The sequence below is a fragment of the Hippoglossus stenolepis genome, chromosome 4 (assembly GCF_022539355.2).
Source record: "Hippoglossus stenolepis isolate QCI-W04-F060 chromosome 4, HSTE1.2, whole genome shotgun sequence".
Classification (NCBI taxonomy): domain Eukaryota; kingdom Metazoa; phylum Chordata; class Actinopteri; order Pleuronectiformes; family Pleuronectidae; genus Hippoglossus; species Hippoglossus stenolepis.
In genome coordinates, this window is record NC_061486.1 from 18,649,199 (window position 1) to 18,666,158 (window position 16,960).

Consider the following 16,960-nt stretch of genomic DNA (forward strand, 5'->3'; position numbering starts at 1 on the left):
TAAATTAATGAAGTTGTGAGAGGCAAGAAACTCAACTTGTACAGGAAAAGCTACAAGTAGGATTTCTAATCCCACTTAGAGGCAGTTAAGACAGTCGTTTCATTGCAGGACTTGTTTCTAAAACCTTGGAGTGTAAAAAGAAGTGTGCTTGAGCATGTCACTGAAACTAAACCAAGCTCAGTGAGTTACACTGTTGAACTCTGCTCTGACTGAAGAGGGAAGCAAGCCAAAACAGTTCCCCTGTACTGTCAAAACAAAACATCCACACTTCTCTTCGCATCACGAGTATTTGACATAGTAATTATTACAAGGGGGCCGGCTGGAGAAACTCCAGAGAATGTCCGGGGCAACTGACTCCGACATTTGCTTTCTCACAAATAGACCGTCTGGAAAATATCAGGAGATTATCCAGAGTTCAGTGTGGGTCTGAAAGTAGCTTTATTACAGATAACATTAAAACATAGCAAATGTTTATAAAAAATTTGATTTTTATTTAAACCCAAGCTACAATGTCACAGGGTGTACAGTACAACATAGTAACTGGCAATGAAAATACAGCTTTCATTTCTCAAAAGAGCTGAGGGGAAGTAGAAGTCCTCCCCCTTTAAAGATGATGTCATTATCAAATATTACACTGAAAGTATTGTATGCTGAAAACTACACACAGATGCACATAGGGAGGAGCCACATGAATCAAAGACTTACTCAAAGAAGCCTTAACCAAAACAGGGAAGGGGACAGAGTGGGCAGCAAGAAAAAGAATAACATTTGTAGAAAAAAAAATAACAAAAAGATCAACAGGTTCCTAAAAATTCCTGAAGCCTTTTCATAAAAAAATTCCAACCATCACAGTTATACATGTTCGATAGAAATATTACAGCGGCTCTTCTGGACCGGCTCCACATGAGGCTGGCAGAGTTATCTACAAAATGTATCGAGAGCGACGGGTCGACTCAAGCATACATGTCCTCTCGGTCGGCGTTGTAGATCTCGCCCTCCTGCAGCGAGGCGAAGTTGAGGAAGTGCGAGGGCCGGTGGACTTCATGGTAGAACTCTTTGGGGTTGGCCAGCTGGAGATCGTACTTCATGTTGGGATCATGGCGCACACCTGTTGAAAGAATGGATATTTAGTGATCTATTCTGCTAATCCTGGTTTGAGCACTGCATGACGCAATTATGCCAGTCTAGCCTAAATAAGTCATGGTTATCTAATTTAAATAATATAATGTATATTAATGTGAGGAATGAAAAGACTATTTGCATTTCAGCATGATAGAGATTTTCAGCTGTGAACCAGTTGCAAAGTAAAATCAAATCAAACTGAAACAGGGACACAGCGGAAACATCAATGCATGCCAACGATTTGTGTCACAAATGAACACAAGATGTAGCACTGAGGATATCACATATGACCTGGCAGTTTGACGCAAATTAATCATCCAAATGAAATAGAACACAAAAGCTAATCTGAAAAAAATAAAAACTACGGCTACTGACCCATGAAGTTGTAGTTCCAGGAGACTTGTCCAGGCACCATGAAGAAGGCCAGGAAACGATCAGAGAGCAGCATCTGCACTCTCTCATAATGGGAGGGCAGGTAACCTTTAGGGTTGTTGCCCTTGTCTGTGTTCTGACGACCCCACTCGTAGCCGCTGGGTGTTAGCTTGTAGGCTGTGAGTGTGCACGAGCCGGGGGTGAAGCTGAAAACCAAAAGTACATTTAATTACCAGTTAATTTCCTACATACTGCTTCTTTGTGACATTGTGATAGTTCTTAAGTCCAAAAACGCCATTATTTGTCTAATTCATCGTAAACATCAAGCAGCTCAGTTAATAAACAATCATTTTTATCAAGAAATCTTGCAAAAAGATGAATTTTTCTTTAACAATAGACTTCTAAAAACTTCTAAAAGCTTGACTTTTATGTCATACTGTACAATAACTGATAAAATGCAGAAAGTTTTTGGGATTTTACTCATTCCAGTCACATAAATCCTGCTTTTATAGACCGACAGCATCTTGTATTAAAACCTACCTGCAGGTTATGATGATGGTCTTTTCTCCATCCCATGAAGGGTTGTCAGCCATGACCTTAGCGTGGGTGGTGACGTCCTGCGGGGACAGCTGTGGTGACTCATTGGGCTGGGTGTGGATCCAGCCAAGGGGCTCCATTTCCTGTTTAAGTAAAGGAACGAAGTTAAAAACTTGAAAGGAAAAGAGTTGGTACAACTACTGAACATCAATTTCTCACACTACAGGTGTCTCACTTTAAGGTATTCATGGCCAGGCAGCTGGTTGGGCAGGTGGACAGTCTGGTGCGTCCCCCATTGTGGTACCATGACGATACAACGGATCTCCTTCACCTGGGGGTTGTCTGGTGGGCTGGTGCCGTACAGGTAACCTGCAATCTGGAACACAGATTCAGAACGTGTTGAACAATGACAGAAAGGGTTTCTTTAGTTTGCACACGCGCACATGTGGAGAGACGCAGAAGCATCATTCATACCTGTGCTCGTAGATCTGAGATACAGATGAACTTCTTGAGGACATTCTTGGGCAGGATGTAGGTGTAACCCGTCTCCTTGATGTCATCAGACGACACGTAGATGTGGTTGGTTCGGAGATGGAGGTTAGCAGCAGAAATAGCCCTGACAGGTGACAAACAAGAATCATTAAAGCCGAATGAGATGGAAACCAAGAGAGCTAAACTTATGATTGCCTTAATAACAGTTTAATTCAGCACACACAAACTTAAACACTGCCTGCATACCTCACTCTCCACTCAGTCTTGGACGAGAAGGTCTGCGTCTCGTAGTTCGAGGTGGTGGAGGTGATGATCTCGTCACCATGCTTGTTGACAGTGCGGGTCTGTGTGGCGGTGAGCTGCGACTGCTCTTTGGTCTGTTTCTCGATTTCAGCAATTTGCTGGCGCTGCTGTGATGGAGCAGAGATCTCCATACCCAGGATGATGTCACGAATCTCAGACTGCGTCAGCGATGCCACATTCACACTGGAGGGAGAAAGGAAGCATTAACTACTAAATGCAAGTCTGGTTTTATTCTGTTCTATCAAAGATTACAATTACATTATTCGAGCTACATTATGCCTTCATTTTAGCCCAAGAATTTCAATCCAAAACAATACTCACTTGTTCTTTTTGCCATAATCAGCCAGAATGAGGTCCTTGAGTTGCACCTCTACCTTGATCCACTCCTCATCAGTAAGTGTGGGCCAAATGTGGTGAGGCTCGGTAATCGTTGTCTTGTCAGGCTTGAGGATCACCTTGGCTCTGTCGTTGTTGACGTGGAGCGCTCTGAGAATCAGGATGAGTCGAGAGAAGGCCTAGAGATGGAGCAGACAACCAAACACAAACTGTTTACACAAGAGAATTAGTTGATGTCACCAAAGAAAAAGCACCCAAATGGGTGTGTTAGTAAATCCCCTTAGATCAGCTCAGGTTCGTTAGTACCCATCATTTATGCTGATAAATAAGCACAGACTCTTTCTAACAGCTTGATTTGTAATTTCCCAGTAGGATCAAATACAACAGAAGAACTTCAATACAGATGCACACATCTATATGAATTTGATAGAATCCATTAAATCCTGATGTGAATCTCTTGTGCGGAGTGAAACTCACTGTGTAAGATGAGATGGTCTTGAGCCAGTCGTCGTAGAGGTTGAACAGCACCATCTGAGGCTCTGTAGCCTTCAGGATCAGGTCTCCAAACTTCTCCACCTTCAGACAGGCCTGGAAAGGCAGCTGCAACTCAGAGCCCTTGATCACAATGTTGGGGAAATCAAGCAAGTGGACCTGCACAGAGAAAACAATGGTATTAGGACAGGAAGGCACAGTATGTATCCATCAAACAAAAAGATGATACATCAAGGCTTCAAAACGATTTTCACAGTTCTTAGCGCGACCTCACCTCCAGAGGGTCCAACATGCCCTTCCTGGTGACAATGATCTGTTTTGGCTGTTCTTCTACAGGGAGGGAGCGAATCAGGGCAGCCACTTCTTCAGCTGTCTTCCATTTCGCCAACTACAGAGAAAGAATTGACAACTTTAGTGTATGTGACATATACCCAAAAGGGTAGAAAAGGTGTTAAAGTGCAAGGGTAATGTATTTGAGGACTATTTTGTTAAGAACATTTTAAAATTCAGCATTACTTCATCCCAGTACATGTATTGTACTGTATATGTACTGTAACAAAGAACAGGACTAAACAAAAACCAAAACCCAAACTGACCATAGTAAGAGTTCGTAAAAGTTCAAGTTAGTAGTGCTAAAGTTGTACCTGTCCCAGACGTTTCTGTCCAGCCCACACAGATGTGTGAATGATCTTGAGGAAGAGCTGACCAGTCCTGGGGTTGAAGATGAAAATGGCTCCATTGATGGGCTTCGTGGTCAAGTTACCCTCAAATGTCTGTCGTCATTCACAAGGAAAACATGTTTGTCATTTTTATATTCCTACACAAAAGCAATATATTTATTTTCAATTGATTATAATAAAAAAAGTTTCAGTGAGTCAGCCCTCACCTTGTGGATGGTGACTCTGTAGACATTGGTGTCATCCACAAACCAGATGATCTGGTTGGAGAAGAGTTCACCGTAGTTCTGTGAGGACAGGTAAGGCTCAGTGGGCTCTGAAGAGTACAGCTGCAAACCTTTGCGGATGCGCTCCCTGAGCACATACAGGGCGGGGTTGGCCTTCATGATCTTAGCCATGGCCTGCTGGATCAGAGGCTTGCTTCCCGGGAACCAGTTACCATAGGCACTACAGAGGGAGAACAAATTAAATACCCAACCATGCCGTTTGAGCTCATGTGCGTTGACAGTTTTGTTCATATACAACAACTTAGTACGTTAGTGTGAAAACTTTACAGGCAGCTGCAGAACATTTGTGAACATGAAGTGGATGCTAATATCTAGGAGATGGTGCCAAGCATTTGTCTGTCAGTTTTCTAGTTATTTTTAGACACCTTAAATCCACAAGGATTTACTTTAATAACTAAATAAAATGACTGAGTTGCCTTTTTAAAAACATAATAATGCAACTATGGAGTATATAATAGGTTTAGTGACTTAAATAAAAAAATATGTGAATGTAAGGAGAAGAAAATAGAGATCGAAATGTCACTCTGACCCAAATCAGATTATGTTGATTGTGTAACATATTTTCCATATATTTGCACCTACAAAATAATGGACAATCATGCAAAAGCTAATCTATAATAATAGCATTGATTATTATGTTATTCATCTAATATTGCCATCATAACTGGTCACATAGCTGTGCTTTAAACAATCCTTACCTGTGGAGGTTGTAGGCCAAGTCGATAGCAATGAGCACCCCAGTGGGGGAGGGGTAGATACTCATGTTGTCAGTGGTGTAGTCCAGGAACTTTGCCCTGGCGTAGCGCTCGATGTCATGTGAGTCGTAGTCACCCCAGCGGAGCTGAATGTCAATCCAGTACTTCTGCGTGGTGGTGCTGTCCATCACGTCTCTGTAGAAGGAGATGAACAATTTTATTCATACAAAAAAAGATAATGGCCTTTAACTGAGCACAGCTCATGTAAAAGGTCTTCCTTGTTCTGGGGAAAGTTCTCAGAATTCTCAAACTTTTTTTCTGTCGGTATCATAATGTGAATATTGCTCCAGAAATCATACTTGGAGTCAGCGAGCAGAGACGGTCGAGAGACATTCCACTTGTATGATGCAAAGAGGAGGATGTCTGCACAAGACGAGTTCATTTTGTACGACTTCCTGGGGTGAATGGTCTCCTTCTGTACAGTCTCAATCTCCAGAGCATCCAGTTCCTGGTCAAACACCTGTAAAACAAAAATTCATAGCAGTTACTCACATTGAGTTTGATTTGCAGTATGATTTTAACATATTGACTGAGTTTGTCAGGATGCAGAAGGAAAAAAATTCTGATTAACAGATTTAAAGTACAGAACGTACCTGACAAAGATCCATGACAACGCTCTCATGAATCTTTTGCCACAAGTGAGCCCTGAAGATCTGAATGAGGGAGATCTTCAGTGTGGGGATCTTTCCGTGCATGAAGATTCCAGTCAGGTCAAGTTGCACCTGGAAACCCACGTACACCTAGAAACAAAAAGAGGGTTAAAACAGTTAGCCAGTGCAGGAAGTGTGTACCACAACAGTTAAATTACATGACCTGGTAAGAGATTCATTAACTTGTACTAACATTGGCTCGGTTGATGGTGGGTGACCACCACAGTGTGAATCGACGGTTGGGGATTTGATTGAGACCAGACCTCTGAGCATTGGTCAGCTTCTTCCATTTCATAGACTCCTCAAAGCCACTGGCCTTCTCCCTAAAGTCCAGAAACAAAGTTGTAGTTGTTTTAATTAATGTAATCTCATGTGAAAGAAATCAGGTCCTTTGCATGTACACAATCAGAGGGGAATAGAAAAACAAGGTAATGCAATGGTTGTGTAGTGCAACAGTCCTCATTTCCTAAAATGCATTAAAAGCATTTTTAATGTTTAAGTGCACTCACCAGAAGAGACCCTCCCATGTGGGGAAGTAAGTGCCTTTGAAGAGCGTGTGTTCCAGGATGCCCTCCACACCACCCAGAGCCTGGATCATGTCTGTGCGGTAGTTGTTCAGGTTCCACAGTTTGCCATCGTGTCTCTGATGAGTCCACCAGAATGGATTCTGCTTCAGAACCTGCACTCAGACAAGACGGGAAAGAGATCAATATCCACATTTAGAGCAAAATGTTAAATATAATTTTTTTGACCATCCTCACACATTACATCCGTACACCATTAGGAGAATAGTGCATGTCTAATTCAAAACATCCTCCCTTCTTTCCCAGCAATACCCAAGGTCAGGTTATAGATAAAGGGCCAACTAGCAGTACATTGTAGTGTCTACGCTCGTGGACTTTCACATATAATTCAGATGCCCCAGACAGAGAGGTTCCGACTCTTTTGCATATTACACCAGTGACAAGACGTAAGGACACAACGTGATTTAGGAACGCTTTCTTTAGACTTAACTATCCAATAGGATGCATACACCTACATGTAACAGAGTGACAGCAATTCATGGATGTGCTGTTGGAATGGGTGACGCAATTAGAGGAAGATATATGGGGATGCTGTGGGAAACATCTTCACTTGGAGGTGACAATTGCTCATGTTACTCTTTGGCGTTTGTATATTGTTTCACCTTCTGGTCTCCTTGATGCATCAAGTCTACATTAAACTCTTCTGCATAAGACAGCAGCTGATGCCCGAGTTCTCCTTTCACCAGATTGCAGAAAACTCCCATAACAATATTGACACAGTACATTTCTGTATTTTAGCATTAACAACTGTGATCATTTTGGTCTGGTATTGTTTGTATCGAAGTCAAAACAACTGATGCCTTGTATGTTAAGATTCAGGTAAAACTTAACATTGTTTCGTCCTGTAAAGTCCTCAAGTGTCACTTGAGAGGCTTTATCGTTTTAGTTTTCTTGGATTAATGCATCTTTAAATAATTCAGTTATCGCAGTTAAGTGGTACCCATCAACACACCAGGGGGTCTCCATCATACCTGGTACTGTTTGAAATCCGTCCTGACTCTCCAGCCTTTGTCATAAGCCAGTGTGTGTCTGTCCTTCTGGAAAAGGGTGTTGATACGGGGGATTCCCCTGTCCCACGAGTCCTCCAAATCCTCAAGGGTCAGACGCCTGAAATACAAAAACACAGCCATTTATTTCATCTAGTTTCAGCTCTCTTTTTTTATACACAAATACTTCTCAGTGTAGAACAGAGGATCAATCAATCCTCGCTATTCAACTTTAAGAAGCTGACAATTAAAAGCCTCACCTGTTCTGGGCGATGGCCTCCTGTCTCTTGAGTGCGTACTCAGCCCAGACCCTCTGAGAGTCGATGAACTCACTCTCCCATGGCTGAATGTAACGATACAAGTTAGGAATCAGCTGGTCCTCTTCATGACTCATTCCAGACCGGAAGTGAGTGATGCCCACATCTGTCTGCTTGGACCACCTGGGGCAGAGAAATAAAAACAACGATCCAGTTGGATTTGGCACCAGGACTTAATATATTCACAAGAAATCTACCTACGAGGGAAAAAAATATATCAGTATGCTGCCTTACCGTAGGTCTGACTGTGGGATGAGCACATGGCCCATGGACAGCATGCCAAGGCCACCCAGCTCTTTGGGAGTGTAGAAGACTACAGGGGGAAAGCGACTAGGCATTTTGGAGTTCAGACCGATCTTGATACGTGTCTGGATCTTGTTCTCACACTTCACCAGCAGGTCTAGAAGCTCCTGGGTGTTGACCACAGCCTCACGGAAGTATGTCATCAAGCCGATCAGAGCCGTGTTCCATTTGTTCACAATCTGAGGGTAAAAACGACATGCTGAAATAGTCTTTTTCCTTACGATTGCTTTTTTTGATTTATCCACTGGAGCTTTTGGGGATAAAGTTGTTTGCTGACCTTTGTGAATGTGGTGGATCCAGAGGCCATCAGGATCTGACGCACTCTGTTGTGGAAGCGCTGCATTGATTCATCATCCACACGCAGGAAACATTGTGCAGTCCTCTCTTTAGTTACCTACACATGAACAAACAGAGAGAATGTGGTTGTCACCATTTGAAAAAATGAAGCAGTAATGTTTTTTTTTAGAGATGCCAGTGTCAATTTCTTATTTTGGGCTTTATTTCCTCACCTCATTCTGCAGGTTCCACACACCATCCTTGTGAGTAAACTCTTCGTAGCTGGTGCGGCACTTGGGGAGAATGCGACACTCAAAACCACACATGTTGAAGAGCAAGTTGGGGTTGTCTTTGCTGTAGACCGACACAAAGCTGTTTTCCCATTGGATAGTGGTCACAGACCTGGGCAGACGATTTTTGATGTCCCAGAACACTGCACGTCCACTGAGGAAAATAAGATAAGAAAGGTTACAGCCATTTGTCTCAAACTCTAAATGCAATCTGTTGTGCATAATGTTCAACACTAAGCTTTAACATTACAATAAAAGTAATCGTTTATTAGTCACAGTCTTGAGGTGTAACTCACAGGTTGACATCGTGCTTCATCAGTCTCATGCGAGCATCACGGGGCCAGCACTTCTTGTTGTTGTAACCAACGATGTTCTCATTGTTGGGGTCTGGATGCTCCGTCAGATACCTCTGAATCAGATCCCTGGCCTCGTCAGCAGAGAACCTGGAAGAGGTTTTTTAAAAACTTATTCTCAACATTTTGGCAGAAAAAACCAGACCAGTAAGAAAGGGCTGTCTTTAGTGATTCAATCCCACCTGAAGAATATGTGGATGCGGTCAATATAGCGGCAGTAAAGCCTTATTGGGTGGGCACTTTCTGTAGCCGTGTCCTGGAAACTGAGGAAGTCGTTTGGCATCTGAGGTGGGCCGGCCATCTCACTGGCACGGTGCAAGCCCAGCACCAGCAGATCCATCACCAAGCCATAGTACTGTACAATGAATGAGGCAAACTGGAGCCCTCTGATGATGCCATAGGAGTTGGTGTGGTTCATGTCCTAGACAGAGAAAAGACAGGAGACAATGTGCAAAAAATATTCCTTATCAAACAGCCATAAAAGAACATCTTAAATGCATCAAAATGGGAAATATAAAGGTTATTCAACTATGTATAAATTCTATTAAGTCTAGATAATGAGCTATACATGACCTATTTTACCTTGTAGTTGATGACCACGTTGTTCTTGGCTGTCATGTAATCAGCGATGTTGTGGTCGACAATAAGACGCAGCAGCCTGTTGAGCAATGTCAGATCAATCTTCTCATACATCTTCTCATAGCGAGACTCCAGCATCACGTTGCACTCTCCCTCAGCAGTCTCCCAAACATCCTGTAAGTTGTTGATGCCTGAGGACAAGAAACAAAAAGCCCTTAGACAAAGGTTGACAGTCGTTCATGTTAACAGTGGGATTGTCCAACCTGGAGCCCCTGTTATTAACAAATCAGTTCCCTGCCACTTAAATCCAGAAGAAAATATTACACAATCAGATGATCAAACATCATACAATAACCCTCTATTATTGGTTCTTTTCTAACATGACAAGCCTGACCTTGGCACCACTTGTAGACAAGCAGTGGCGGTGGTTCGGTGTCAGCAGGTTTGATCCAGGGTGGAAACAGGCGTCTTTTATCAGCCTCATACCACAGGTATTGGTCCAAGTAAGCATCTGTGATCTTTTCCAGGGGCTCCACATCGTACACGGGCACCAGGTGGCTGTATAAGTCCATGAACTCGATACCCACCTAAAAAAGACAAAAACATTCAGACACTGGAAAAAAGCATGATGGGTAACAAACTATGCTGATGAAATAGCTGAAACTCCAGGCAACAAAACATTTCCAATTCCATATAGTGTTTGAAAGCAGAAGCTTCACCATTCTATATTCCGAGAGTGTAAATAAAAAAAATAAAAGTATCTGTTCGTGTTGGTCCTGACCTCTTTGAAGGCTCTCTGTGTGAGCAGGTGACGTTTGATCCTGGACAAAGCCTCGTGGGGATTATCGTAGGCCTGTTCTATCAACCCCAGCTCCTCCCTCTGACTCTGGTTCAGACGAGACTTCACACTAGGAGACAGAGATAAAATGAATAATATAGAATATATATTCTGACACAGGTATGTGGCCTGGTTTGGCTGAAATTTTGCTGATAAAGTTGGTCATGTTGCGAAGCATGTTTACCTGTATGCTTCTTTGAGCCTCTCCAATGCCAGGATGAGCAGCTTGGTGTCATGTTTGTAGGACAGAGGAGGGAAGGGGATGGGTGAGAACCGCCGACTCTCCAGCCAGTGAACGGTGGTGGTGTAAATGGCCACTGCCTCTTCAGCTGTGATGTAGGGACCATCCTGTAAGTAGAACATGTAAACGTCAATTAAAAATATGGCAAAATGTGAAAAAAACAAGGTAGCTTAGATAGTATAACAGTATTTGTGTATCAAGTTAGTAGAAAATATAGATGAGAACAGGTTACTGATGACAAAATGTAAACGTTCAAACATTAGAATCAGGGTATACATTTACAGAGCCAATATCTGAATGGTGAAGAAAAAAACTGCAGCTGCAGCCAAAGAGAAATAAAATAGCCACCATTCATTTTAATATTCCTCTAGTTCTTACGCACAGGCAAGCAGACCAATGCAAGTGCGCCTTTGTAAGAGGATTCATTCAAAACTTGGACTGGGAATTTGATATGAACTAAATATATTTACTGTACTAGCAAATGTAGGCATGGGAAATTTCTTTAAGGTTCAGAAAAAGCAAAAGAAATACAATGAATGGATTCATATATTTGTACATGTACACGTGAATGAAAGATTCTGTCTGACCTTCAGGTAGTTGTGCTGTCTCTCCTGCTCAGCTTTCAGGTACAGACGAGTCAGTCTTCCCAGGTTCTTCTTACACACGGTCTTGTCCACAGTGGCTCCGCGACGGATTCGCTCACGGTTGTAGTGGGCCGTGTTGGTCCACCAATCAGCTTTGGCCTTCACATAGCGCAGGATCATGTTCTCAATTGGAGTGGGGAGGCCTGGCACCTGAAATGATGGGAAGAAAGAATGAATATTCAGTGTTTCATTCTTACTCAACAGATCAAAATAAAGTGCTGAAAGCTTTAGGTGACATTTCACTTGAAGCACTTGACTGAAACGCTTCAGGTGCTTGAGAAACTGCAGAGTAACACAAATCCTATGATCAAATGTCCCCTTTGACATACAGTACAGTGAGGTCATCTCTGTGATGCACTGACCTTCCAAGGGATGTTGGCCTTCCAGCACCTCCAGGACTCACTAAGGTGCTGAAGGATGGTCCTGGCTTTGTTCTGTTTGATACCCTCAGGCATCATGTCCAGGATGTCATGCATCACTGCAGCGCGTAGCTCGAGGTCAAAGTGAGACTCCACACGCTGTTTGGTCACTGTCTTGGCCACACCCTTTGAGTGACGTCCTGGGATAATTAAAAAAAGCTGCTGTTTAAACTGGTACAGTTTCTTCCAACCAATACCTCCGAGTGTGTGCATCACACCACTTGTTGCTCAAATAAATAAAAGGAAATATGTATATGTACCTTCAAACTGCCTGGCAAGCAGATTCCCCAGCCACCTCTCCAACAGTGGAGTGATGCCCCTCATAAAGAACAGCCACACTCTCCAGCCGGGAGCCCAGAAGCCACAACCTGGACCCTTGCCCACAGGACCCTGATCAAAGAAACACACACAGAGGAACCCAAACTTGAATTCAGACTTTAGGTTTATGAAGTGTGTGATTCTGCATCTTTTCTAGAGGTGCTGAATGTATGATCTTTAATCCTTAGACAGTGGGAAGATCAACATCATAGTAAGTGTACTTACAGTGTTGAACCGATAGTAGATGAGATGCTTCAGGTCTTTGCACATCCGAATCTGTCTCATCAACTTGTACTTGTAGCGGTACATGCCTGTCAGCTGACCAACGTGAGCGAAGATGTACTGAATTCCATCAGACAACTACAATATAGAGAGAAGTGTGTTAGATTGACCAAGTGTGAACTGACTGTAAAATAACCAAAACCATGTCCAAATAACATTAAAATGGCACCACTTGACCTGTCAGTGAGGTTGCTTCCAGAAGAAAAAGCAAATATAGTAGGCCAGTGTAGTTAGCCTTTAAATTAGATGGTATGTGCCGTGTAAACACCATAGCCAGAACCAACCTGGAAAGCATCAACGTTTCCCAGTCTGTACTGCACGTGGCTGTCCACCACCAGCTTGCTGAGACGCAGCACCTCTCTGCACAGATGGAAGGCATTGCCGAATCTGGACTTCTTACGTTCCTGTGGGACACAAAAATAAGAACAAATTGGTCAGTTAATACTGCAACTGTTGGTTGTTTCTTGTTTGACATTGTTAAAACAAAAATGTGACACTAAAGCAAATAAAAATTGTAGCTTTGCAGAAAGGATGGAATGACAAAACAGAAACATCTTTTTATACATAATACCTCCCACAATGGGAAAAATAATGGATTCTGCTAAACTCTTTCAGCTTAACATGAAATCACTTCATACTGGGACCAAGAGATGGATGTACTTGTACCTTTGTTGTGAGTGTCTTGACAGGCTTCAGGTTGAAGTTGTAGTCGAGATGCAGGTAGTTGAGGTTCTTGCGGTGGATAAGCAGATTGAGCATGTTGTAACCCTGTCTGCAAACCTGCAGGCCCACCTCCACCCAGTCCAACTTGGTGGACTGAAAGAACTTGGTGGCCTTGAAGGAGCGGAACAGATACCTGAAGACAATGGAGGGAAAATGTTAACAGGTAATACCAAAAAAAGGATTTGAGTTAAAAAAAAAAAAAGTGGCTAATGATGTTCACCTCTTCTTCTGGGCCTTGGGTGGTCTGTGCTTCAGAGCATTGAGCACATAGTACTTGAGCAGTTTCTGGTATGATACACGTACTTTCACTGGCTGTCCTGCAGGACAGTGCTCACGGTACCTGTAAAAACACCCACGATAAAGCACTTTTAGTAAATCACCATTTAACAACTCGATAAGACACGATCTTGATCCAACATGTTTATCAATATCTCACCAGTTCTTGATCAGGGGGATGTCAATGGCACGTCTTGTGCGGCCAGATCGGAGGTTGAAGGGTCTTGGCGCCCACAGCAGAGCAATGCCATTAGCTGTGTTGTCTGTATAGAGTGGGGTCTCTTTGAGGAAGGGCTCCGCATATTCAGGAAGCTCAAATTCCTCATCATCATCAGGCAGAGGCTCCTGGCTCTGAGTGGGTAACACAAGAAAGACAATTTTGAGTATCTCAAATTAACCAAAATAAAAGCAATATCTGAGTGGTGAAAGGCCAGCTGCATCTGCAGCCAGAAATAAAAGTCACCATTCATTTTAATATTCCTCTAGTTCTTACGCACAGACAAGCATACCAATGTAAGTGCGCCTTTGTAAGAGGATGTCTATCAAACTTTGCTTGTGTTTTTTATTTTAATTATATTAAACTTTTCCCAGCTGCCAATAAGTGGATTATCAGTCACACTTACCTTGACAGAATGTCTGTGTGAAATGGGGTTGATCAGCGGGTCAAAGTAGAACGCTGGCAGATCTGGGTCCTCTGTCTTGATAAACACCACATTTGGTGTGTGATACCTTCAGAGGTAAGGTCACAAGTATCAGGATAAGCAAGTTCAGGGGAGTTCCAAATACATTATATCCAAACTATTTTGCTGTAATGTATTTTAATTACTTTTCTATTTCAGTTCACAATTTAAGCAATTTCTTACCAGGTAAGGTGGACATGGTGTGGCAAGTTGTTGTACAAGTAGGGAAAAGCGATTTTGTACTCTGTCCTGATGGGCTGTCGGATGATGATTTTGTTGATATCATTGAACTCATTCCAGTCTTCGTCTCTGTGGGAGAAACAAGGGGGATCAGCTATGGCAAAAATCATTTAGCATCTGTTCTTACCTTACATTTGAGATAAAGCAACATAGGTATTTAAATAGATGAAAGATTCCATGAAAATTGAAGACAAAGTTTAACAATTTTGTGTTGACATCCATGAGGATAAAAGTGGCCTCCAACATTCATAACAATGAACAGCATAAAGTGTATAGCTCTGTCATTTATTGAAAGCAGGGTGTGCTTACTGGAGGTTGATGTCCCGCACCAGTGGCTCAAACTTTGGTCCCCCAGGGATGGCCATATTTAAGGCCTTAGAAGTGAAAAAGGCCTTGAGGTCAAAGAGATAAAAGTAGTTGAAATCCACCAGATCTGTCAGCAGCTGATTAGCCAGACGGTACAACGTGGACATCATGGGCAGTGTGAACTGCCAGCGACGGTAGGTGGTGCCATTCACAAACCTGAGGGCACAAATGTATTATTTTTTCATTCTACCAGCAACACATCAGTTTGTAAAACTTAACATGTCTGACGTGGTGAGCTTACTTGGCAGTGTCTTTGAGGGGCTGGTGCTCATAGAACCACTCAGCAACTGGACCGTCCTCCTCATTATCCAGCTCCATCTGGATGGCCTCCAGTGGCTCCACATCAAGGATGTTGTCAGCGTAGTCCAGCGGCGGCTCCTCATCATCAAATGGAGGGAAACGCATCCGCTTGAAGTGCCGACGATCACGCTTCTCACGACGCATCATGATCCACATGGTGCTACGAGGAGGATAAGCAATGACTTCAAAATACAAAAAAATACACACGTATGTATTTCGCTGATGTGCTATGGAACATTGAGTTCTTAGGATCATTCCACAACACACTATCACTTACCCCCACTGGGCAATGAAAACCGGCTCTATGACCCAGGGTATTTCATTCACAAAGGAAATAGCTCCAGTGATGTGGTAGAGAACAGGCACATCTCTGATCTGTTCCCAAGGCATGGGCATGTTTTCAAGCAGTTTCAGAACTGCGTGGGGCATGTACTTGAGGGCACTGTTCAACAAAAAGAAAAAGATACAGGATGAGCTATGGGAGGAGTGGTGGATTCCATCTACCAATGAGCCAACATAAACCAAAATTCTGTGAATTAAGGCGACATATACACTTAATTTTGTACTTGGACATCTAGAGAGGTTACTCTGCAAAGAAAAAATTCAGTGACTTTAAACTAGACTTATTTTTGGTTTTATTATTCATTTTTACCCAAGGTAGACCCTCTTGTCATGGCGAAACTTTCTATTGGTCATGTCTCCATGGTCCCTGATGATCTTGCGGACATGCTCAGGTGGCATGTCTTCCTTCTGAGCATCCACAAATCCAAACTTTCTCTTTTCTGAGTAGCGCTTTGCCTGCAACTGCTGCCATTTTCTTGCTGCGGAGGACATTTAACACATTATAACAACATCACACACATCAATGCATGCTAATACAATTGAGCATACAACCATAAATGTGCTGTATTTAGAGGAAAAAGACATACCTTTCTCTTGTAGTTTCTCCTCAGACATGTAGTCTGGCACTGGCACAGGAGGGGGTACGCCTGGTGGCATCGCTGGAGGGACCCCTCTGTAGGGGAAGGTAGCCGCCATGGTGCCTCAACACTGAGAACAAAAACACGCACGAAATAACGTTAAAAACTAACCAGTTTTACGATATTAGTTAAGTGTCTGTGTGTAATCGTCAAACTAAGGAGAGGATAATAAAATACAAATGTGTGTTTTTTTAAACAAATAGGTCAAACACTGTGTAAAACATTGGCACAATGAATCCTCCGTCCGGCTCCATTACCTAATACTCGTTTTTTCATACTAACACATAATATACAAACTCAGCGAAGTGAGTGAAAAGGTTGTAATAAATCCAATTTGATGATTCGACAGACACTGGTACTCGTCTACTGGCACCATGGAAAACATCAACCAGGCCAAGTAAACTCTTAGTCAACTGGTTTAAAATATGGCTACGCGAACAGCGGATACAGAAGCGTGAAACAATTCTGTATCACCAGTTCATTTATCTATCATTGAATGAATATAAAAGTGAAAACTATCACAAATGGATGAGTTTCAGCGAGTCACATCGGAGTTTTAGTGAATAGTAAGCGACGTTTACAGTCTGAATGTTGAGATGGCCCAGCGTGGAGGAAGCGGTAAGCTAGCTAACTGCTAAGATTAGCACAGCGGCTAACAACTGCATGTTAGGGGGGAAACAAAGAAAAGGTCACACACCTCGCTACCTTCACTCTAGCAGTAATTTCCTGAAGTTGACGACGATCTTATTCGACACACGATCGGCTACCACCACATTTCTCTTTCCTTCAGGGCTGTGCGGTCTTTCTGCGATCCACCGTTGTGTTGACTTGTCTTCTTGCGGAGGCGCGACGAAAAACGGCGGCCACACGATGGTCGCACTTTAGCGGAATTCACAAACGACGGTTACGCCAGATGCACGTATTTGTTACCGATAACAACCA

The 16,960-nt window shown here is 42.8% G+C and overlaps 1 protein-coding gene across 2 annotated transcripts; it reads right to left on the reverse strand.

The window, feature by feature from the left end:
- Positions 1–468: 468 nt before the first annotated feature.
- prpf8 (pre-mRNA processing factor 8) lies at positions 469–16,916 on the reverse strand. Of its 2 annotated transcripts, none has more exons than XM_035153649.2 (43): positions 16,724–16,916; positions 15,968–16,088; positions 15,691–15,859; positions 15,316–15,480; positions 14,980–15,198; positions 14,682–14,894; positions 14,316–14,441; positions 14,076–14,181; positions 13,613–13,803; positions 13,397–13,516; positions 13,120–13,309; positions 12,738–12,857; positions 12,397–12,531; positions 12,114–12,243; positions 11,797–11,993; positions 11,378–11,584; positions 10,734–10,897; positions 10,493–10,619; positions 10,106–10,298; positions 9,715–9,902; positions 9,315–9,553; positions 9,076–9,222; positions 8,723–8,933; positions 8,491–8,607; positions 8,145–8,392; positions 7,854–8,033; positions 7,579–7,714; positions 6,533–6,702; positions 6,217–6,346; positions 5,967–6,113; positions 5,673–5,833; positions 5,317–5,508; positions 4,541–4,778; positions 4,299–4,427; positions 3,929–4,042; positions 3,640–3,813; positions 3,148–3,341; positions 2,770–3,009; positions 2,506–2,647; positions 2,267–2,407; positions 2,035–2,174; positions 1,498–1,700; positions 469–1,108 (listed from the first exon to the last, which is right to left on the reverse strand). In XM_035153649.2, exons 2-43 carry the CDS (start codon positions 16,074–16,076, stop codon positions 954–956), a joined length of 7,017 nt encoding a protein of 2,338 aa, XP_035009540.1. In that variant the 5' UTR covers positions 16,077–16,088; positions 16,724–16,916; the 3' UTR covers positions 469–953. The 2 variants fall into 2 exon arrangements, with proteins under 2 accessions (XP_035009540.1, XP_035009539.1); XM_035153648.2 differs by having other exon boundaries at positions 16,716–16,916.
- Positions 16,917–16,960: the final 44 nt, after the last annotated feature.

Excerpts from the sequence above, each read along its gene's own strand:
- prpf8 (XM_035153649.2), bottom strand. The coding sequence starts at position 16,076 with ATGGCGGCTACCTTCCCCTACAGAGGGGTCCCTCCAGCGATGCCACCA. Across the intron at positions 10,620-10,733 it reads AGGCTCAAAGAAGCATACAG|TGTGAAGTCTCGTCTGAACC; the intron begins GTAAACATGCTT and ends TCTGTCTCCTAG. Across the intron at positions 6,347-6,532 it reads ACATGGGAGGGTCTCTTCTG|GGAGAAGGCCAGTGGCTTTG; the intron begins GTGAGTGCACTT and ends TCTGGACTTTAG.